Source organism: Sinocyclocheilus rhinocerous, unplaced genomic scaffold (assembly GCF_001515625.1).
Source record: "Sinocyclocheilus rhinocerous isolate Xijiao unplaced genomic scaffold, SAMN03320098_v1.1 scaffold252, whole genome shotgun sequence".
Lineage (NCBI taxonomy): Eukaryota > Metazoa > Chordata > Actinopteri > Cypriniformes > Cyprinidae > Sinocyclocheilus > Sinocyclocheilus rhinocerous.
Window position 1 is genome coordinate 407,240 of NW_015625591.1, and position 16,474 is coordinate 423,713.

Consider the following 16,474-nt stretch of genomic DNA (forward strand, 5'->3'; position numbering starts at 1 on the left):
GTCCTTTTCTGCTGAATTAGCAAGGCCACGCAGCTACTAAAACCTTTGTACTTACATATACATGTACATATACTGACGACCACCATAACACACTGAAAAAATTTTTGGAGTAGAAACATATTTTACTTAGAAATTGCTAGTAAATGTCACAATTAATTACTAAGAAACGGCAAGTAACACACTGAATTAAATGTGAAATTTTGAAGTAGAGAGTAGAAAATAATATTTTCTTTAAAACGTACTTCAATAATCTTTGTTTTAATTACAACTTTGAAAAATCCTCTTTACAGTGTACCATAGGTGGTAAATAGAAAGTTACATGATGAATAACATGTTTTTACTGTAGCATTTTTACAGTCTTTTATGGGTAAAATTACAATCGTTTTTTACAGTGTACACTCTGAATATTTATTTTAAGAATATTTATAAGCAAGCAGAAATTTGGGTTTTTATGTCATTAAAAGAGGCTCTCAGAGAAGGACACTGTACTCATGCACTACTAATTGTTTGATCTGTTAGCGTCTGTGCTTAGAGTTGATGAGAAGCCCTGGCCTATTATCATGTTAGGCCAGAATCTGCATGCAACTGTGAATGGTCATCACAGGTCAGTATTGTTTCCTTTAAACAATACAATGCTTAGGCCATGATGTCTCCATGGAAAGAACCAAGTAGCCTGTTTAAATTTATAACGTGCATTTGTACTGGTCATATACAGTATGCAAATAATCACATATACAGCACAACTAATTATCTTGTTCTGTTATTAGAGTTATTAGGGACTCGTTCACAAAATGTTGAACCCGTTTTGCATGAAAGTTATAGTTTGACAGCTTGCCTGAATCTGCTTTTCTGCCGTGTATCACTCTTTGATTCCATTCGTTCGTTTCATAGCTCATTAGAGAAGATCAGACCTGGGGAGTGAGATGGAGGGGGTGAAACAATGAGAGTGAGAGGACGAGGAGTCTCAAGCATATTAGCTGCTACTTACACATAATCTGGATGCTAGACTCCTCCTCTGTGTTGCCCCACGGAGCCCTTAGCAGCACCTCTTCTCACATTTCTCAAGTACTAATGGTGGGATAAGATCAATTCAAAGACAGAGGATTGTGCATGGAATCTCCTATCCGTCAATTTGATTAATCTTGCAAGGAAGTGTTGCTGATTGCATCAGAGCAATCACTTATTATATTGCTGTTCACCTGGTGCTTGGAGTTTTGACTGACATTTCTAATGACCTGGACAGGATTTCCTGATGGATAAACTGTAGATTGACAGCGTTTCATTCAGAGTCATTTCTATAGCCCATGGCTTTCTAGAAAACTGCTGTGAAACTCTTCCTTTTCAGTGACTGCACCACAACAGGTAATATGGATGATAGAAAGCCAAGTTTATGTAGCAACTTTTGAATAGCTTTCACCTGATGAATATTCTGAAATTTATGCAAGGCTAGCATTCTGCTTAACTTTTATAGGACTCTGTAGGTGTTTGCAGTTTGCAAGTCTGTAGGAAATGCCTGCACAATACATGCCTTTAATATTGTTGCTTCACCTAATTAATTGCCTTAAATGAACTGATTTCTAAAATCACCCAAAGGACAAGCAAGACAAACTGTTGTTGCTCACCTCAGACTTCATGTCAGTGAGATGGAGCTAATGTAGTCCCTAATGAGATTGGATTCAACTGTTTTTACATAAAAGGACAAATGTACAATCTTAGCAATAAATGTGTGTGCTATTATCAGAATTAATAATCACAGATCAAATCTTTTTTGACTTGTTCTGCATTATTTAAATCAGTCAAATGCTACTATTTACCATTTGAAACCAAAACACTCATTCGCACCTTGACTTTTCCTACATGCACTCAACTGTTGTGCAACGCAATTACTGCTGTGCTCAATGGCTAAAATTAACCAGTTACCAGGCTTTTAGCTCATTAGGGCTGGAGCTGTGTGTATCCTTGGCATCATTCAGCTTTTTAATCTTGTTCAGATGAGCCTGAGTCCAGCTACTCTGATAGGTCACATTGTACACAAACACTAAAGGATCTATTATCTGTTGTGTTAAGTATTTTCTTGGTAGTTGTTTTTGTTGCATGTGTAGTAATATTTTTTCTTTGCATTTCCTTTAATTTTCCATGCAGGTAACGATTATTGGATAGTGCTGGTCCAAAAAAAAAAAAAAGGCCTACATACTGTATATCAATTGTCATCCTGCAAGAAAGACATACAACTTAATTGAAACGTATCTGGACATAATGAAACATTCTGTTGCATGCATGTGCCCAATTACTGAAAGACTTCGGGTTATGTAACCAAACAAGGTTATCTCTGTTGAGATGGGGGGAAATTGACTTTTAAGAACCTTTTAATCCAGACCACAGTAAAGCTAAACTCTCGTGTCATGTGACAAGACATGATCATTTGTAGGAGTTATACAGCTGGTAGATGAAAGTAAAGAAACAATTACAGTCATGTTAAAGTGATGGTATTCCCAGAAAACCCATTCCCTGTACTGCTGATATGATCTGTACTCTCACATTTCTGACCTTCCCTAGACTTCTATAAGATCAGCAAAAAAGGCCATTACAATGACACTAGATTGATATTATACTGCAGTACTTAAAGAAATCCACAAAAGTCACTGTAGAAAATATGTGTCATGGTGTTTTTCTTTTTTTTTTAACCTTGTGGTTACTGTTGTGGTTACTGTTTTATATCAGATATACATGGACAGGTACTCAGAAGCCCAAACACACGTCTTTTTGCATGTTTTGTTCAGTGTGAAATGTATATTTGCATTCCACTCTGTGGTTCACATACTTTGATTGCATCTGTACAATATGTGCAGATAAAAACGTTAGATGTAAACGCAAGAATTGCACAGCATTGTCATTCGGTGTCATTGCGTTTGCAGCATGTCATACACAAACATAGCTTGGTCACACATACTGACACCAACAACAATTTGTATTTCTAGCAAAAATGAATGAATTTTGTGTAAAGTGGTAATTTTCAGAAGGACATGAAATCACAAACGTAGCTAGTGCTGTTTGCTAGTGTTCCTTGATTAGATAATTTATATTGACATACTTTAGTGTATGCTCCACTTCTTCTGTCCACCAGTGCCAACAAAATGCAGAAGCAAGTGGAAATCAGAATGCATGAGAGTCATCTGGACCCTCCTTCACCACCTGAAGAGTCCATGTGTGGAGGCTGCTCTGACAAAATCATGAAGAATCTGATACTCATGCTCACAGTTCTTGGCAAGTTACTTTAGCATTTTTGCATTTTAGTTTGTACTGTAGGTGAATGCAGCACCTAGGTGTCAATTTGCTAATGAAAGAACACTTGTTACTGTTTATGGTAAAATATCATTTTTTATCATTTTTATTTTTTTCAGTTATAACTAAGGAGCTTTTTTTTTTTTGCAAATTTGCAAAAAGAATGCATTGCAGCTGTCCATTTATTAGACTCAGTTATTTCATTAAAGCACTAAGCATGTTAAAACACTGTTGGTCTGTTAATATTTTTTGCATTACCTGATACTCAGTGCTACTCATCAGACAATATGTTAATATTCGGTACTGTGTAGCTGAGACGCGTAGATCTACACTTTTAACAATTGTAATGATTTAGCCCAGTAAATTAAAGGCATTTTACTTTTACCACATAAGTGCCTTGGAGTATTTAATCTTCTTAATATGTTAATTAGATTTAAATCAACATACAGCAAAAAATAACATATGTATTAATCTTTTGAGTATTTGAATATATATATATATACACACAACAGTTACTTATGGTCCTCAAATCTGATTGGCTGTCTTCCCAGACATGAGATTTAAATGTAAAACAATTAATAATAATAATAATAATAAATTCTAAATGTATTCTTTAAATAAGTATTTCCTTCTGTTGGTTGACCCAAGCATCTTTAAATTAAAGTTTTGTGAATGTTGTGAATACTTTACAAAAGCTTCAGTATTATTTTTCAGTGAAATGTCCCAATGTTCATTGTGATTCTCTGTCTCTATTTTAGGTGTGATCATTGGTTCAGTAGCTGGTATTCTACTGCGGTATGCATCCCCACTCCCTCCTGATGTCATTATGGTCATTGCCTTCACGGGTGACATTCTCATGAGAATGTTAAAAATGGTGATTTTGCCTCTGATCATCTCAAGTTTGATCACAGGTACTGTTATATGCTTTGCTAAACACCTCCAACAATGCTATCAGCACAAAACAATAATAGCCCCTTTTTTCTTCTTTTTTTTCTGCTGTCTGTTTGATGTTAAACCATCAAAAATGCAAGAAAAAAGAAAACAGCTGTAGAAATAATGCCTGCAATGACATCAGAGTTCAAGTTATAACCACAGTGTTATAGCTTTTATAGTTTAACCAAGGAATAACTAAAGAAATAGTAATTTTGTAATGATTAAGCCATCGTTTGCCCTTTTGACTTTTTCTTTGTAATCCAGTGTAAGGGGGAAAAAAAGCATGCCTTTCAAATTTTAGGGTGGATCAGTTTCAGCAGCTCATGAACAGAACAAGTTTAAACATGTTACCGAAAAAGAGGTGCAATAAAAAAAATTAAAAACGCTCTGGATTCATTACTCATTCAGCAATAATTATGAAACTTAACCTTGAGAAATAACTTTTGTGTGTAATTTTTAGTGTACAACGCTTTAGTAGTTTAAAAAAGAAAGAGTAATGGTGCCTTGTGAAGTAGTATTTATGTAGTCATATTTAATGTAGTTTAAATGCCATGCTCTTTATTTTTTAGGATTAGCAGGGTTGGATGCCAAGTCCAGTGGTCGTCTAGGCACAAGGGCCATGGTGTATTACATGTCTACCACCATCATTGCAGCTGTGTTGGGGGTGATCTTGGTGCTCCTCATCCACCCCGGTAACCCCAAACTGAAGGCAAACCTCGGTGAGGGGAAAAAGAACGATGAAGTGTCCAGTTTAGATGCCTTCTTTGATCTCATCAGAAATCTGTTTCCAGAAAATCTCGTTCAGGCTTGTTTTCAGCAGGTGTGTGGGTGTCCAATGTGCTTTTGATTTCATATAATTTCATCCATTTAATCCCAGCCGTTTCTGTTGATCTTTCATCTGTTAATTTTGATGAGTCTTTCGGTAATATTTCATTAACAGTTCTTCTATCTCTTTATGTAGATCCAGACTGTTAGTAACAAGGTAGAAGTAGGTCCTCCTCCACATCCAAATCGGTTTGGACGAAATGCAACCAAGAGCGCAGCAAAATATGTGATTAAGAAGTCTCTTCAATTCAAGAGTGGCATGAATGTTTTAGGTAATAAATGGCTTTATCACATAGTATATGCATGAATTTGTCATTTATGTTCTTCAAATTAACATGGTGGCAATGTGTGTCTATAGGTCTCATTGGGTTCTTTGTGGCATTCGGGATTTGCATGGGAAAGATGGGAGAAAGGGCCAAGCTGATGCTTGAGTTCTTCAACGTTCTCAACGAGATCGTTATGAAGCTTGTCGGCATGATCATGTGGTCAGCAATTTATGATTGTTAATGACGTAAATGAGTAAAGTTTACATGATTTCCATTCCCAACATTAGTAATCTGTATGTACACTACCATTCAAAGGTTTGGGGTAATTTTAAGAAAGTATTTTTCAAAAAACGTCTCTTATGCTCACCAAGTTTGCATTTAGTTGCTCAAAAATACAGTAAAAATGTGAATATTATGAAATGTTACTACAATTTTATAAAATTGTTTTCTATTTTAATGTATTTTATACCTGTGACGACAAAGCTGTATTTTCAGCAGCCATTACTCCAGTTCAGTATCACATGAGCCTTCAGAAACCATTCTATAATGCCGATTTGGTGCTCAAATTTTTTTTTTATTGTTTTTAATTATTATTATTCTGATTATTATTTATGTTGAAAAAAAATCTGTGCTGCATCGTGATACATAAAAAGTTCAAAATAACTAGAAAAATAAATAGAAATATTTTCTAACGTTATAAATGTATTGTCACTTTTGTTTAGTTGTGTCCTTGCTGAGTAAAAGTATTATTATTAACTCTAAGGGCCCTACCATACACCCGGCACAATGCGGCACAAGGCGCGGCGCGAGTGTTTTTATTAGTTTCAGCCCGAAGCAGTTCTCATTTTCCCGTCCTGAGCCGCGTTGTTTACATAGCAAATGCATTTGCGCCCATTTGTGCGCCCATGGGCGTGCTGGTCTAAAAAAAGAGGTGGGTTCAGGCACATTGTTGGCGCGTTGCTATTTTGAGGAACTGAAAATAGACTGTGCCAAAGAGCAACTCAAACCTGGTCGAAAGTCTGGCGCAATATTTTTCCTTTGTTATTTAAAGAGCGCGTTAGTAATATGCCCCTATAGGCGGGTGCACAACGCGCGTACACAAACATTTTTAAAAATGAAAAATTACATTCCGCCATGTAAATAGCAAACCCGTCCTGTCGCGAGCGCAACTGGCTTTTAAAGGGGATGGGAGATGAGACTCTGATTGGTTTATTGCACGTTACGCCCAAAAAACACCCATTACTCATTAAGAGAATAGGGACAACCCGTTTAGACCATGCGCCCGGGTGCGCCGACCGTTTTCCTGTCGTTAAACTAGCAAAAGTGGAGTCGGACACACCCTGAGTGCACCTGCGCCGTGCTTAGATCGTTAAAATAGGGCCATAAAAGTATCATTTTAACTCTTACTGAACCCTGGGGGAAGTCGAGGCCTAATGGTTAGAGAGGTTACCAAAGGTTGCGGGTTCGAGTCTCGTACTGGCAGGGATTGTAGGTGGGGGGAGTGAATGTACAGCGCTCTCTTCCACCTTCAATACCACGACTGAGGTGCCCTTGAGCAAGGCACCGGACCCCCAACTGCTCCCCGGGCGCCGCAGCAAAAAATGGCTGCCCACTGCTCCGGGTGTGTGTTCACGGTGTGTGTGTGTTCACTGCTGTGTGTGTGCACTTTGGATGGAATAAATGCAGAGCACTAATTCCAAGTATGGGTCACCATACTTGGCCACATGTCACGTCACTTTTTTATACTTTTCACCCAAACTTTTGAAAAGTAGTGTAATGATGGTGACTTTAACAGTTTAACTGTGTTGAACTGTCTGATTAACCTGTTAGTTGACTTTACCGCACATCTCTGTCCTGTAACAGGTATTCCCCCATTGGTATTGCGTGTTTGATCTGTGGCAAGATCATTTCAATTAATGATTTGGAAATGGTGGCCAAGCAGCTGGGAATGTACATGGTCACTGTCATCATTGGACTTATTATTCACGGAGGGATTTTCCTTCCCTTAATATATTTTATTTTTGTTCGGAAAAACCCATTCACGTTCTTCATGGGAATTTTCCAGGCATGGGTCACCGCTTTAGGAACAGCTTCGAGGTAAATAACAACATTTTCTATAACTGTGCCTTGTTTTTTGTAAACCTTTGAGAATTAGGACACATATTGAGTTAAATACAGGGAAGGCAATTATTTCATTTGGCATGTTTGCAAGTTGAGTTACGAATAATGACAAGAATCTGTTCTGAAATCTTGATATGCGTCTTTTGTAGTGCTGGGACATTACCTGTTACTTTCCGCTGTCTGGAGGAAAATCTGGGCATCGACAAGAGAGTGACTCGTTTTGTATTACCTGTTGGAGCAACAATCAACATGGATGGTACAGCACTTTACGAGGCTGTAGCGGCCATCTTTATTGCCCAGATGAATGGAATAGAACTTGATCCCGGTCAGATTGTGACCGTCAGGTAAGACCAAATGTCTGGACGCAGAAATGAATATACTTTATACTTTACAAAAATGCTATTCTGATGGCATGTACCTGCTGAGCTGAGTCACTGCAGGTAGCTATATAAAATTAAAGGAATAGTTTTTCCAAAAATGAAACTTCAGTAATTATTTGTCCTCACATCATTCCAAACTTGTTTAGTGTTATTTTTTTCCCGTTAAACAAAAACAGAAGAATCTTTACGCAGTTTTTGCCATACAATGACAGTTCATAGTAATCATGTCTTCAAGCTCTCATGATGACATCAAAAAAGCACCAGAAAAGTAGTCTAATATGAATTGTGCTCTGTATTCCTGGGTACATCTGGATCATTGAGTCAGGAAAGAATAGTACAATTTGATTTTTGAATTCTATTAACCGGGTCATTGAAAAGAATCGGCTCAAAATAGTGGTTTCTTTAATGAACTGGACTGATCTACTTTTCAAGTTCAACTCTTTGACTTATTGTATCAAGTAGCAGCCGCTAACAACTCATTAGCAGGAGTGATTATTAGTAAATGAAGAATTACATTTCAGTGTGTTTGTCATATAAAACTATCATACGGTTTCAGAAGACTAGGAAATATATTATTTCTAGCTTATGGTCAGTATGAACTGTATGAACGATAGCTAACTTTTTTAGCAGATTTATTCCTTTAATGATCAGTATACTTGTTTGAAGCAAACTATTGATAAAATCACATTATACCATTTTCCAAGTGAGAATGAGTCATGTGATGTATTAAAGTTTGCAGTTATCAAACGAACGATCTTATCAAATGAAAGATTTCTGTTTTGTTTGTAGCCTTACGGCGACTCTCGCTAGCGTAGGAGCAGCAAGCATTCCCAGTGCTGGCCTGGTGACGATGCTTCTGATCTTGACAGCTGTGGGTCTACCGACTCAAGACATCAGTTTGCTGGTAGCAGTCGACTGGCTGCTGTAAGTTAAACCAATCTCTCTCTCTCTCTCTCTCTCTGCTCTTTCAGTGGAAAAAAAAATATTAACTCATGAAATAGTTGCCAATCAAGGACACAATCTCTATTATATGATCTAGATATGATATGCAAATGATCCCCAGATTAAGATTTGTTGTTAAAGCAAATCTCAAGGCATGTTTAGGCATTTGCTTTGCATGTTAGTACAAGCCCTAATGACATTTGGAGTCGTTTAGTATTGAGAGATGTGGCACCTTTCTTTGTTTCCTTCTGCTTTATCAAACAGTGATCGTTTCCGAACATCAGTCAATGTTGTTGGTGACTCGTATGGGGCGGGAATCGTGTACCACCTCTCCAAAGATGAGCTTGACCTGTTCGATGCACAGCAGATAAGGCCAGATGACTTTGAGATGGCCAAGACACAATCCTTTTTTGAGAATAACACTAACCACGGTGTATATGCGTCTCACAACTCCTGTCAGCCGGTCCAAATAGATGACTGCAAGGTACATTTTACTCTCACAGACATAGAAACCTGTATGTAGATGCTTTTATTTCTTTCCCCGACATTGTATGTACCATTGTGATTTTTTTTTTTGTACACTTTTGTATTTTTTGGTCATTCCGGATGTGAATGCATAATACATTAAACAGAATGAAGGAATGAATAAATATGGTTTATTTATTTGTTCTGGTCCTTGGTGAAATGGCAGTTTTTGTACAGACTTTGTATATCCATATCAGTATCTGGATATCATCAGTTTGGCAATTATACACATGAGCACAGTAAATCGTTCAAATGTTTGTATAGTACTAATGCCAAGATGCCTTTCGCTGTTCTCAACCAAAAATGAAAGTGAAACAAAGCAGTGCATTAAGGCACACCTCATTTTTGCCATCTACATTTTGAGACGACAAAGGCTGCTATTTTTTTTGTACTTGTATTTTTTGGTCATTCCGGATGTGGATGCATAATACATTAAACAGAATGAAGGAATAAATAAATATGGTTTATTTATTTGTTCTGGTCCTTGGTGAAATAGCAGTTTTTGTACAGACTTTGTATATCCATATCAGTATCTGGATATCATCAGTTTGGCAATTATACACATGAGCACAGTAAATCGTTCAAATGTTTGTATAGTACTAATGCCAAGATGCCTTTCGCTGTTCTCAACCAAAAATGAAAGTGAAACAAAGCAGTGTATTAATGCACACCTCATTTTTACCATCTACATCTTGAGACAACAAAGGCTGCTATTTCATTTCTTTCAAGCTCAATGTTTTTAAAACGGCAGCTGTTTTCTTTCTTTTTTGTGAATTGTATGCCTCTTTTTGACCCTGTGTTTCACAAATGCATAGGTCTGTGTGGTAGCCCATGTGGCACTTTTTCACAAACCCTTTAGAAGATTAGTTTTGGGCAGAGATTCACTGTAATTAGTAAAAAAATTAAAATAAATATAAAGTTTATATTTATAAAATATAATGATTTAAATGATTTTCTCTATCTGTATTCAGTCTTTCAGCATTCTGTAAGGAATCCCGCTGCAGCTAATTATTATCTGTCGTGTGGTGGGTACATTTCTGTGAATTCGGATATAAATTGTGCTGTTAAAATATCAAACTACCTGGATTCTCTGCTCCAAACCATAAACAGTTTAGTAAGCACCGGTTAATGCATTTTGACTGTGCCTTGGTCCAACAGTTAGTTGTTCCTGATAATTGCTTTCAGGTAACCTTGGCCTCAAATGGCTCACCTGCGGACTTCTCACTTGTTGAGGAGGAACCATGGATACGCGAGTAACACAGATCCAGCTCCGCCTTATCCTGAGTCCCGCAAGCTTATCCTTTCTGGTGGAAACCAAATGCTAATTTTGTACATATAAACAGTCAGAAGTTACCACAGACAGAACTTTTCATATGCACAAGCATTGACTTTTGTATGACAATCTCAGTACATTTGATACACAAAGGGAAGAGAGCGTAGCTCAAGTAGCGGGTGGTTCAGTTGGGATAGAGGACAGGCTGCATTTTGAGCTGTTATTATTTACACTCAAGGATTACGATAGTTAGAATTCTAGGCCTTGGGTTTGAGGATTGGTCTGAAACCTGCTGCCTTAAGGCTTCCGCATAGAAGGATCGCAATGGTTTGTCCAGCCCCAGATTGACCCTAGAGCACTACTAGTGGCAGGAGGAGAGAAGTGCAGCTTGTTTGCTGAAGATACCTTTGACTGGCTCAGCTTAGGTGGATTAACCCTTGGTGGCAGCACTCCAGTGGTTAGCATGTAACAGAAAAGAGATGTCAGAATTGAGATCTATTATTACATTTGCACCACTTATTTGGTAGTCTGTTATTACTTCCATAGCAACACGATCTGCGTTCCTCTTTTGTACCAGAATCTTAAAATGTTCTCATTAAAGTGCCTCCTTTCATTTTCTGTATATAAATAAATACACGTGGTTCTATTTTAGATATATTTTTCATGCAAATCAAAGTGAAGAATTTCATTGCTTTTTGCCTATTGTTTTATAAAACAACGGCAATCCATGTATTCAGTTCAGTATTTTACTAGGTAGATTAGATTGTAACAGGTTGTCTTAAGTAGTTATTGCTATAATACAGTACAAGTCACAGGGAACTTGCTGTGAACTGTGGCTGTGAAACATTGATGAGAAAAAATGTATGTATATTAATGTAAGCATATTTTTCACTGTTACAATTCATGATGATATTGTATCTCAAATATTGTGTATTGTTAAACATTCTGGTAGGAATAATGACTCTAGGGGAAAAAGTCAAATTAATAATCAATTTAAACCAGGCTTGTTACAGATTTAACAGCCTTGTAGAGTACAGAGATCTTGAGTATGTATCTTAAAGAAATTATACACAACCTAGATACAGTATCTATAATATAAAAGTGTGCACTGTTAGAATATCTGTTCAGGCAGGGCCTGACACATATGTAGAGGTACAGTGATTTATGTTAACAAAAATTGTATTATCATCCTGCTTTTTTTTTTTTTGCAGCCCTGTTTGGTTTCAAAGACATTGTATTCTACCAAACTTGATTTTGCATCAACTTTTTAAATTTGTCTTTTTCCTCTATTTTTCTATGAAAAACCTATAACAAAATGTAAATAAAGTCAATGCTTCTTGTCTCAGTGGCGTTTCTTTCTTTCTTTCTTTCTTTCTTTCTTTCTCCAAATCTTTGGCAGTGATGCACAATAAATAAATAAAATGTAAAAGGGTAAATTGTATTTATCATATGATTTTACATCTCACTCATTAATTTTTACATCCAGCTTCTATAATTGAACTAATTAAAGTTCCCATACCTTGTTCAAATTTCATATGTTTTATTGAAAGACTCATCCCACCATAAATGTGCTCTGAGAGCTTGACAAAATACATCTTTATGGGTAATTTAAAAAATGAAATGATTTACAATTGCTTCATTGCATTACAAACTGCATAGGGTTTCTTATAAAAGACAGGGCAATGTCTAACATTCAAAAATGCATCATATCTCACACAGTACACAGTACTTACGAACAGATGAAAACCAGTATAAAAATGTCTTCTCACCATATCATTATTAACCATCATTCAGTAAGAGATAATAAGCATTTATTTATTACTGAGAAAAAAAAAACTTTATATTAGAAAAGAAATGTGAAATACGAATCATTTTGAAGCAACAAAAACGGAAGCAAATTGCATTAAAATTCATTAAAAAACCATCACTAGTGCAAATAAAAAGTACAAAAGAGTTTGAACCTGTTAATACACAGGATTTAAAGCATTACATTAAATACTCTTTCTCATGCTCATCCAGACAGGCAGCAATGTCCTCCATTTTACCATTCTTCAGCGTCGCAACAGAGATAATAAGCATTTATTTATTACTGAGAAAAAACAACAACTTTATATTAGAAAAGAAATGTGAAATACGAAGCATATTGAAGCAACAAAAACGGAAGCAAATTGCATTAAAAATCATTAAAAAACCATCACTAGTGCAAATAAAAAGTACAAAAGAGTTTGAACCTGTTAATACACAGGATTTAAAGCATTACATTAAATACTCTTTCTCATGCTCATCCAGACAGGCAGCAATGTCCTCCATTTTACCATTCTTCAGCGTCGCAACACTCATCAGTGCCACTATCTCCTGTTCTTTCTCTGACAGAGGCAGTGTTTCTGATTTACTGTAGTCTTTGTTGTGCACTTCAGTTGTGATGTTTCTGCTCTGTCTCGGTCCGTACCACCTAGGTAAAGACTTACATTTAGTAAACTGAAGCCAGGCTGCAATGGCTGATGAATGTGATGAATTCAATCGATGAAAAAAAATCTTAACAAGCAAGCTTACTTGTCTCTAGTAGCAATAGCAACAAGTATGCATACTATGACTCCAACAACAACACAGAATGCAAAGATTATCAGCAAAGCTGTAGAAGGGAGAAAATGGTAAATTGACAGATTACATTATGTCAGTTGAATGAAAAGTCAAGAAGCGCTGTAGTGCTGTCACAAGAACTTACTAGATGGTCCATCTTTCTTTTCTTGGCCACTCTGTGTGCCTGCAGAAGATACATTTGTAATGAGACTTGATGACTTAACATACTGTATTATATAACATCATTACAAAATGTATATCAACATATTAAGCAAATACGTTATGTACCACATGATATTAAACATTAATATTAAGTATAATGCAGCTTATTTATATAACTATCGTCAATATCCTATGGAAACAAAATATTTTTGGCTTAGACTAAAAAAAATGGATAATGAACAACGCATTGTATGTCTGCTGCATGTCTTGCTTCTTCACAATACACACCCCTCAACTCAAAAGGTAAAGTTAATGCACCAAAAGTCTAAGCCATTTAAGGCAAAAAGTCTACAATAATATAATAATCTAATTCTAGGTACTGCAAGGAATTATAGAGGGAACTTACTTGCTGTGGCTGTGTTTCCATTGGTTAAGTCTTCAGAGTTAGATTTACCATTATCTTCACAGTTTAGTGATGCATCTTTGTAGGAGGGAAATCAAAAGTCAATAAGACAAAACCTGTTTGGAGTATGTTTGTTTTTATGGTGTTTCTCTGTAAGATACCCCATTTTCTTTATACCCTCACCTGATGGGTTAAAGCAGTAGACATCAGAAAGATATCCTGCTGCTTCAGGATGGAAGGTGATCTCGGTGGAACTGTAGTCACAGTTTGGACCATTAACGTGTGGGAGGAACATGACATTTTGTCCATCTATCCAGCCAAATCTAAACAAAGGTGTGAGGTTCATTTAAAAATTAAGTACTGCCATTAGGCAATATCAAAAGAAGTGCTTTTATGTCCGAACATGTTATTTAGCTCTAGGCTATTGTACACAGCCTGCTTTCTTTACCTGCATGTTCTCAAGCCTTTTTTATAAGCGTCATTGACCTGTTCCTGTGTTGCGAGCTTGTAATCAAAACTCTGACACAATTCCAAAGCTTGTTGGAAAGTAAGAGAGTAACGGCTGGTTCCCTCAACAAGGAAAACACCGGCAACGCTGCATCTGCCACTGGAACCTGTCGAAAGGGAAACTAATGTGAATATTCAAAATCAGAAATCTTTATTTATTTATTCATTGTTTTCCATGTGATCATACTAATTATTAGTTTGCAAACGAGGGCCAGATGTGTGTGTGACGGATGAGCAATTTAGCATTAGGTATCATTAGATAAATCTCTTAATGACTCATTGCATGTGCAGACGTGAGCACATCTGTAACACATCTAGGCCATCTGTAATCCACTGACTTTGTAAATGACCTCTCGTTTTTGTCTCAGAATAACACGTTTAGACCAGCATATGATTTTAAAGACATCAATTAGTGATAGGAACAAGTGATAAATAGTGTGCAGAATAAGTAAGTTTAGAAGAAACTATATACTACTAGATGAATTGAGACACTATATTGGTCTTTATTTCCAGACTGTCTTGAAATCCACATACATTACTAAAGAGGCAAAATGACTTAAGATATTAGGTTTTGCTTAAAATTATTAGGTTATGTATGACTTAAGATATTAGGTTTTGCAAAATTATGCTTAAAAAAAATGCAAACAAAATGAGTTGATTTTTTTCTTGATTTAATAAAAAAAACTCGCTTAAATTTGAAAATCATTTCATATGCAAGATTTAATAGCTTATGTCATTTTGGATCTTGATTTAAGAATGTTTAGATATTTGTACTGGAAATCAAGACATTAATACTGAGTAAGAAAATATTTGTTTTGCAATGAAGTTAAAGTCTGAGGAGGCATATGAGATTAATAAACTCTTGTGGAACTGAGATAATGTGTTATATGTACAATAAACTTAACAAGCCAGGGGCCATATTACAGAAAGGTCATTACTCTGGAACTTATCTTATCTGTAGCCATACTGATATCAGTTAAAAACCTGTCAGATCTAAATTTCATTCGTAAAGATATAAAGTTTATGTGATACAACCTAGGCCTTTATCTTAAGCCATATATTCTGAAATTTATCTACAGAGAACATCTTCAATGCACTAAAAGTAAACAATAAAAAATCGTTATTCACATTCATCTGATCCTTAAAATGACTTTTGCCATCATCTAACGCTTTAATCACTTAAAGTTAATCTTTAAAAATGTGATAACCCTGTTAAATGTCATTTTTATCAAATCTCAGATATGCATTTTTAGAATGTACATACCTAATTTCAGTTGTAGCATTTAAAATGATTGATTTTATTTATTTATTTTTGTTTTGTTTGTTTGTTTATTTTTAGACAAAATAATATTAGCAATTTATCAGCCTGACTGTTTTGAAGATTTAATAAGAATAATCGTTTTAATGTATTAATTCCGTACCTGGAATGCAAATGTCAATCTAGAAATTATGTACTCACGATTAACTGGAAAACGTATTCAAATGTATGAGTGGAAATGTGGGAACTTTTCATTTTCCTTTATGATTCAGTTTTTCCTCTATGGATGCAGTCTTTAAAGTCTCACAGATAACAGCAGAAGTCAGCTGAAATTGTCATACCTGCAGATTAATTATGGGCTTTGTAACCATAGCCTTTGTTGTGAAAAGCAAAAAGGGTTACAATCTCACTACTACATTCATATCAGTATCGCAAGTATGACCTCATCTTGCAGTTGTAAATCTGTCTTGACCACGACTACAAGGTGTGGAAAGACACTCGCTACCAAAGCACTTCTGAGATAAATAAGTAATCCCTTCTGAGATAAAAAAAAAAGTAAGTTCACCATCACTCACCCTGAACAGGTGCTGCCTGAAGTAGAGCTGGTGATCCAGTAGCAAATACAAGTAACAAAGTCCACATGTTCAGTGCTGTGTCATGTGCTAGATAAAGGGAAGTATACCTGTTTGTTGGCCCTGAACCGGTATGGTTCTTACAATGCTTTGATTCTCTTCCAGTCTTTGTAATTTTCTGAACCCTCTGGAGATGTACCTCACCTCTTTTATATTCTCAGACTAAAGTACTCGGTGACACACTCTGTGCAATGATGGGTGGTGCTATGAAGAACACACCCTTGTCATTGTCTCTCACACTTCCTCTCTATCTGCGTCTGTGCAGCCATTAACATGTCAGACACATTTGCATAACAGTTCTGGTTTATCTGGAGTTACAGTGACCAGTTTGTTTATGCATGCTGCAATTTTAGTATTGCATTAAGTACATGTGTAGTCATTTTGT

General features: G+C 36.1%; 2 protein-coding genes across 3 annotated transcripts; one reads left to right on the plus strand and one right to left on the minus strand.

Annotated features, from left to right (window-relative positions):
* The first annotated feature begins 1,037 nt into the window (after window positions 1-1,037).
* Window positions 1,038-11,003, plus strand: LOC107757560 (excitatory amino acid transporter 2-like). 2 transcript variants are annotated; one of them, XM_016575087.1, is made up of 12 exons: window positions 1,038-1,362; window positions 3,125-3,264; window positions 4,041-4,193; window positions 4,785-5,035; window positions 5,177-5,312; window positions 5,399-5,525; window positions 7,170-7,403; window positions 7,577-7,771; window positions 8,597-8,731; window positions 9,014-9,233; window positions 10,246-10,299; window positions 10,460-10,537. In XM_016575087.1, the coding sequence occupies exons 2-11, from the start codon at window positions 3,135-3,137 to the stop codon at window positions 10,261-10,263; spliced, it is 1,599 nt and encodes a 532-aa protein (XP_016430573.1). In that variant the 5' UTR covers window positions 1,038-1,362; window positions 3,125-3,134; the 3' UTR covers window positions 10,264-10,299; window positions 10,460-10,537. The 2 variants fall into 2 exon arrangements, with proteins under 2 accessions (XP_016430573.1, XP_016430567.1); XM_016575081.1 differs by lacking the exon at window positions 10,246-10,299 and having other exon boundaries at window positions 10,460-11,003.
* Window positions 11,004-12,752: 1,749 nt separating this feature from the next.
* LOC107757898 (lymphatic vessel endothelial hyaluronic acid receptor 1-like) lies at window positions 12,753-16,237 on the minus strand. Its single transcript, XM_016575507.1, has 7 exons — window positions 16,033-16,237; window positions 14,141-14,306; window positions 13,876-14,015; window positions 13,684-13,770; window positions 13,273-13,368; window positions 13,101-13,179; window positions 12,753-12,999 (listed from the first exon to the last, which is right to left on the minus strand). The coding sequence occupies exons 1-7, from the start codon at window positions 16,097-16,099 to the stop codon at window positions 12,804-12,806; spliced, it is 831 nt and encodes a 276-aa protein (XP_016430993.1). The 5' UTR covers window positions 16,100-16,237; the 3' UTR covers window positions 12,753-12,803.
* Between the last annotated feature and the right edge of the window lie 237 nt (window positions 16,238-16,474).

What these genes read in the sequence shown, in the direction of transcription:
- LOC107757560 (XM_016575081.1), top strand. Translation starts at nt 3,135, where the DNA reads ATGCAGAAGCAAGTGGAAATCAGAATGCATGAGAGTCATCTGGACCCT. An exon ending in CTTGTCGGCATGATCATGTG is followed by an intron (nt 5,526 to 7,169) that starts GTCAGCAATTTA and finishes GTCCTGTAACAG; the next exon opens with GTATTCCCCCATTGGTATTG. An exon ending in TCCAAATAGATGACTGCAAG is followed by an intron (nt 9,234 to 10,459) that starts GTACATTTTACT and finishes AATTGCTTTCAG; the next exon opens with GTAACCTTGGCCTCAAATGG.
- LOC107757898 (XM_016575507.1), bottom strand. Translation starts at nt 16,099, where the DNA reads ATGTGGACTTTGTTACTTGTATTTGCTACTGGATCACCAGCTCTACTT. An exon ending in CACAGCAAGTAAGTTCCCTC is followed by an intron (nt 13,369 to 13,683) that starts TATAATTCCTTG and finishes TTTTGTAATGAT; the next exon opens with GTTATATAATACAGTATGTT. An exon ending in GCTATTGCTACTAGAGACAA is followed by an intron (nt 13,000 to 13,100) that starts GTAAGCTTGCTT and finishes GTCTTTACCTAG; the next exon opens with GTGGTACGGACCGAGACAGA.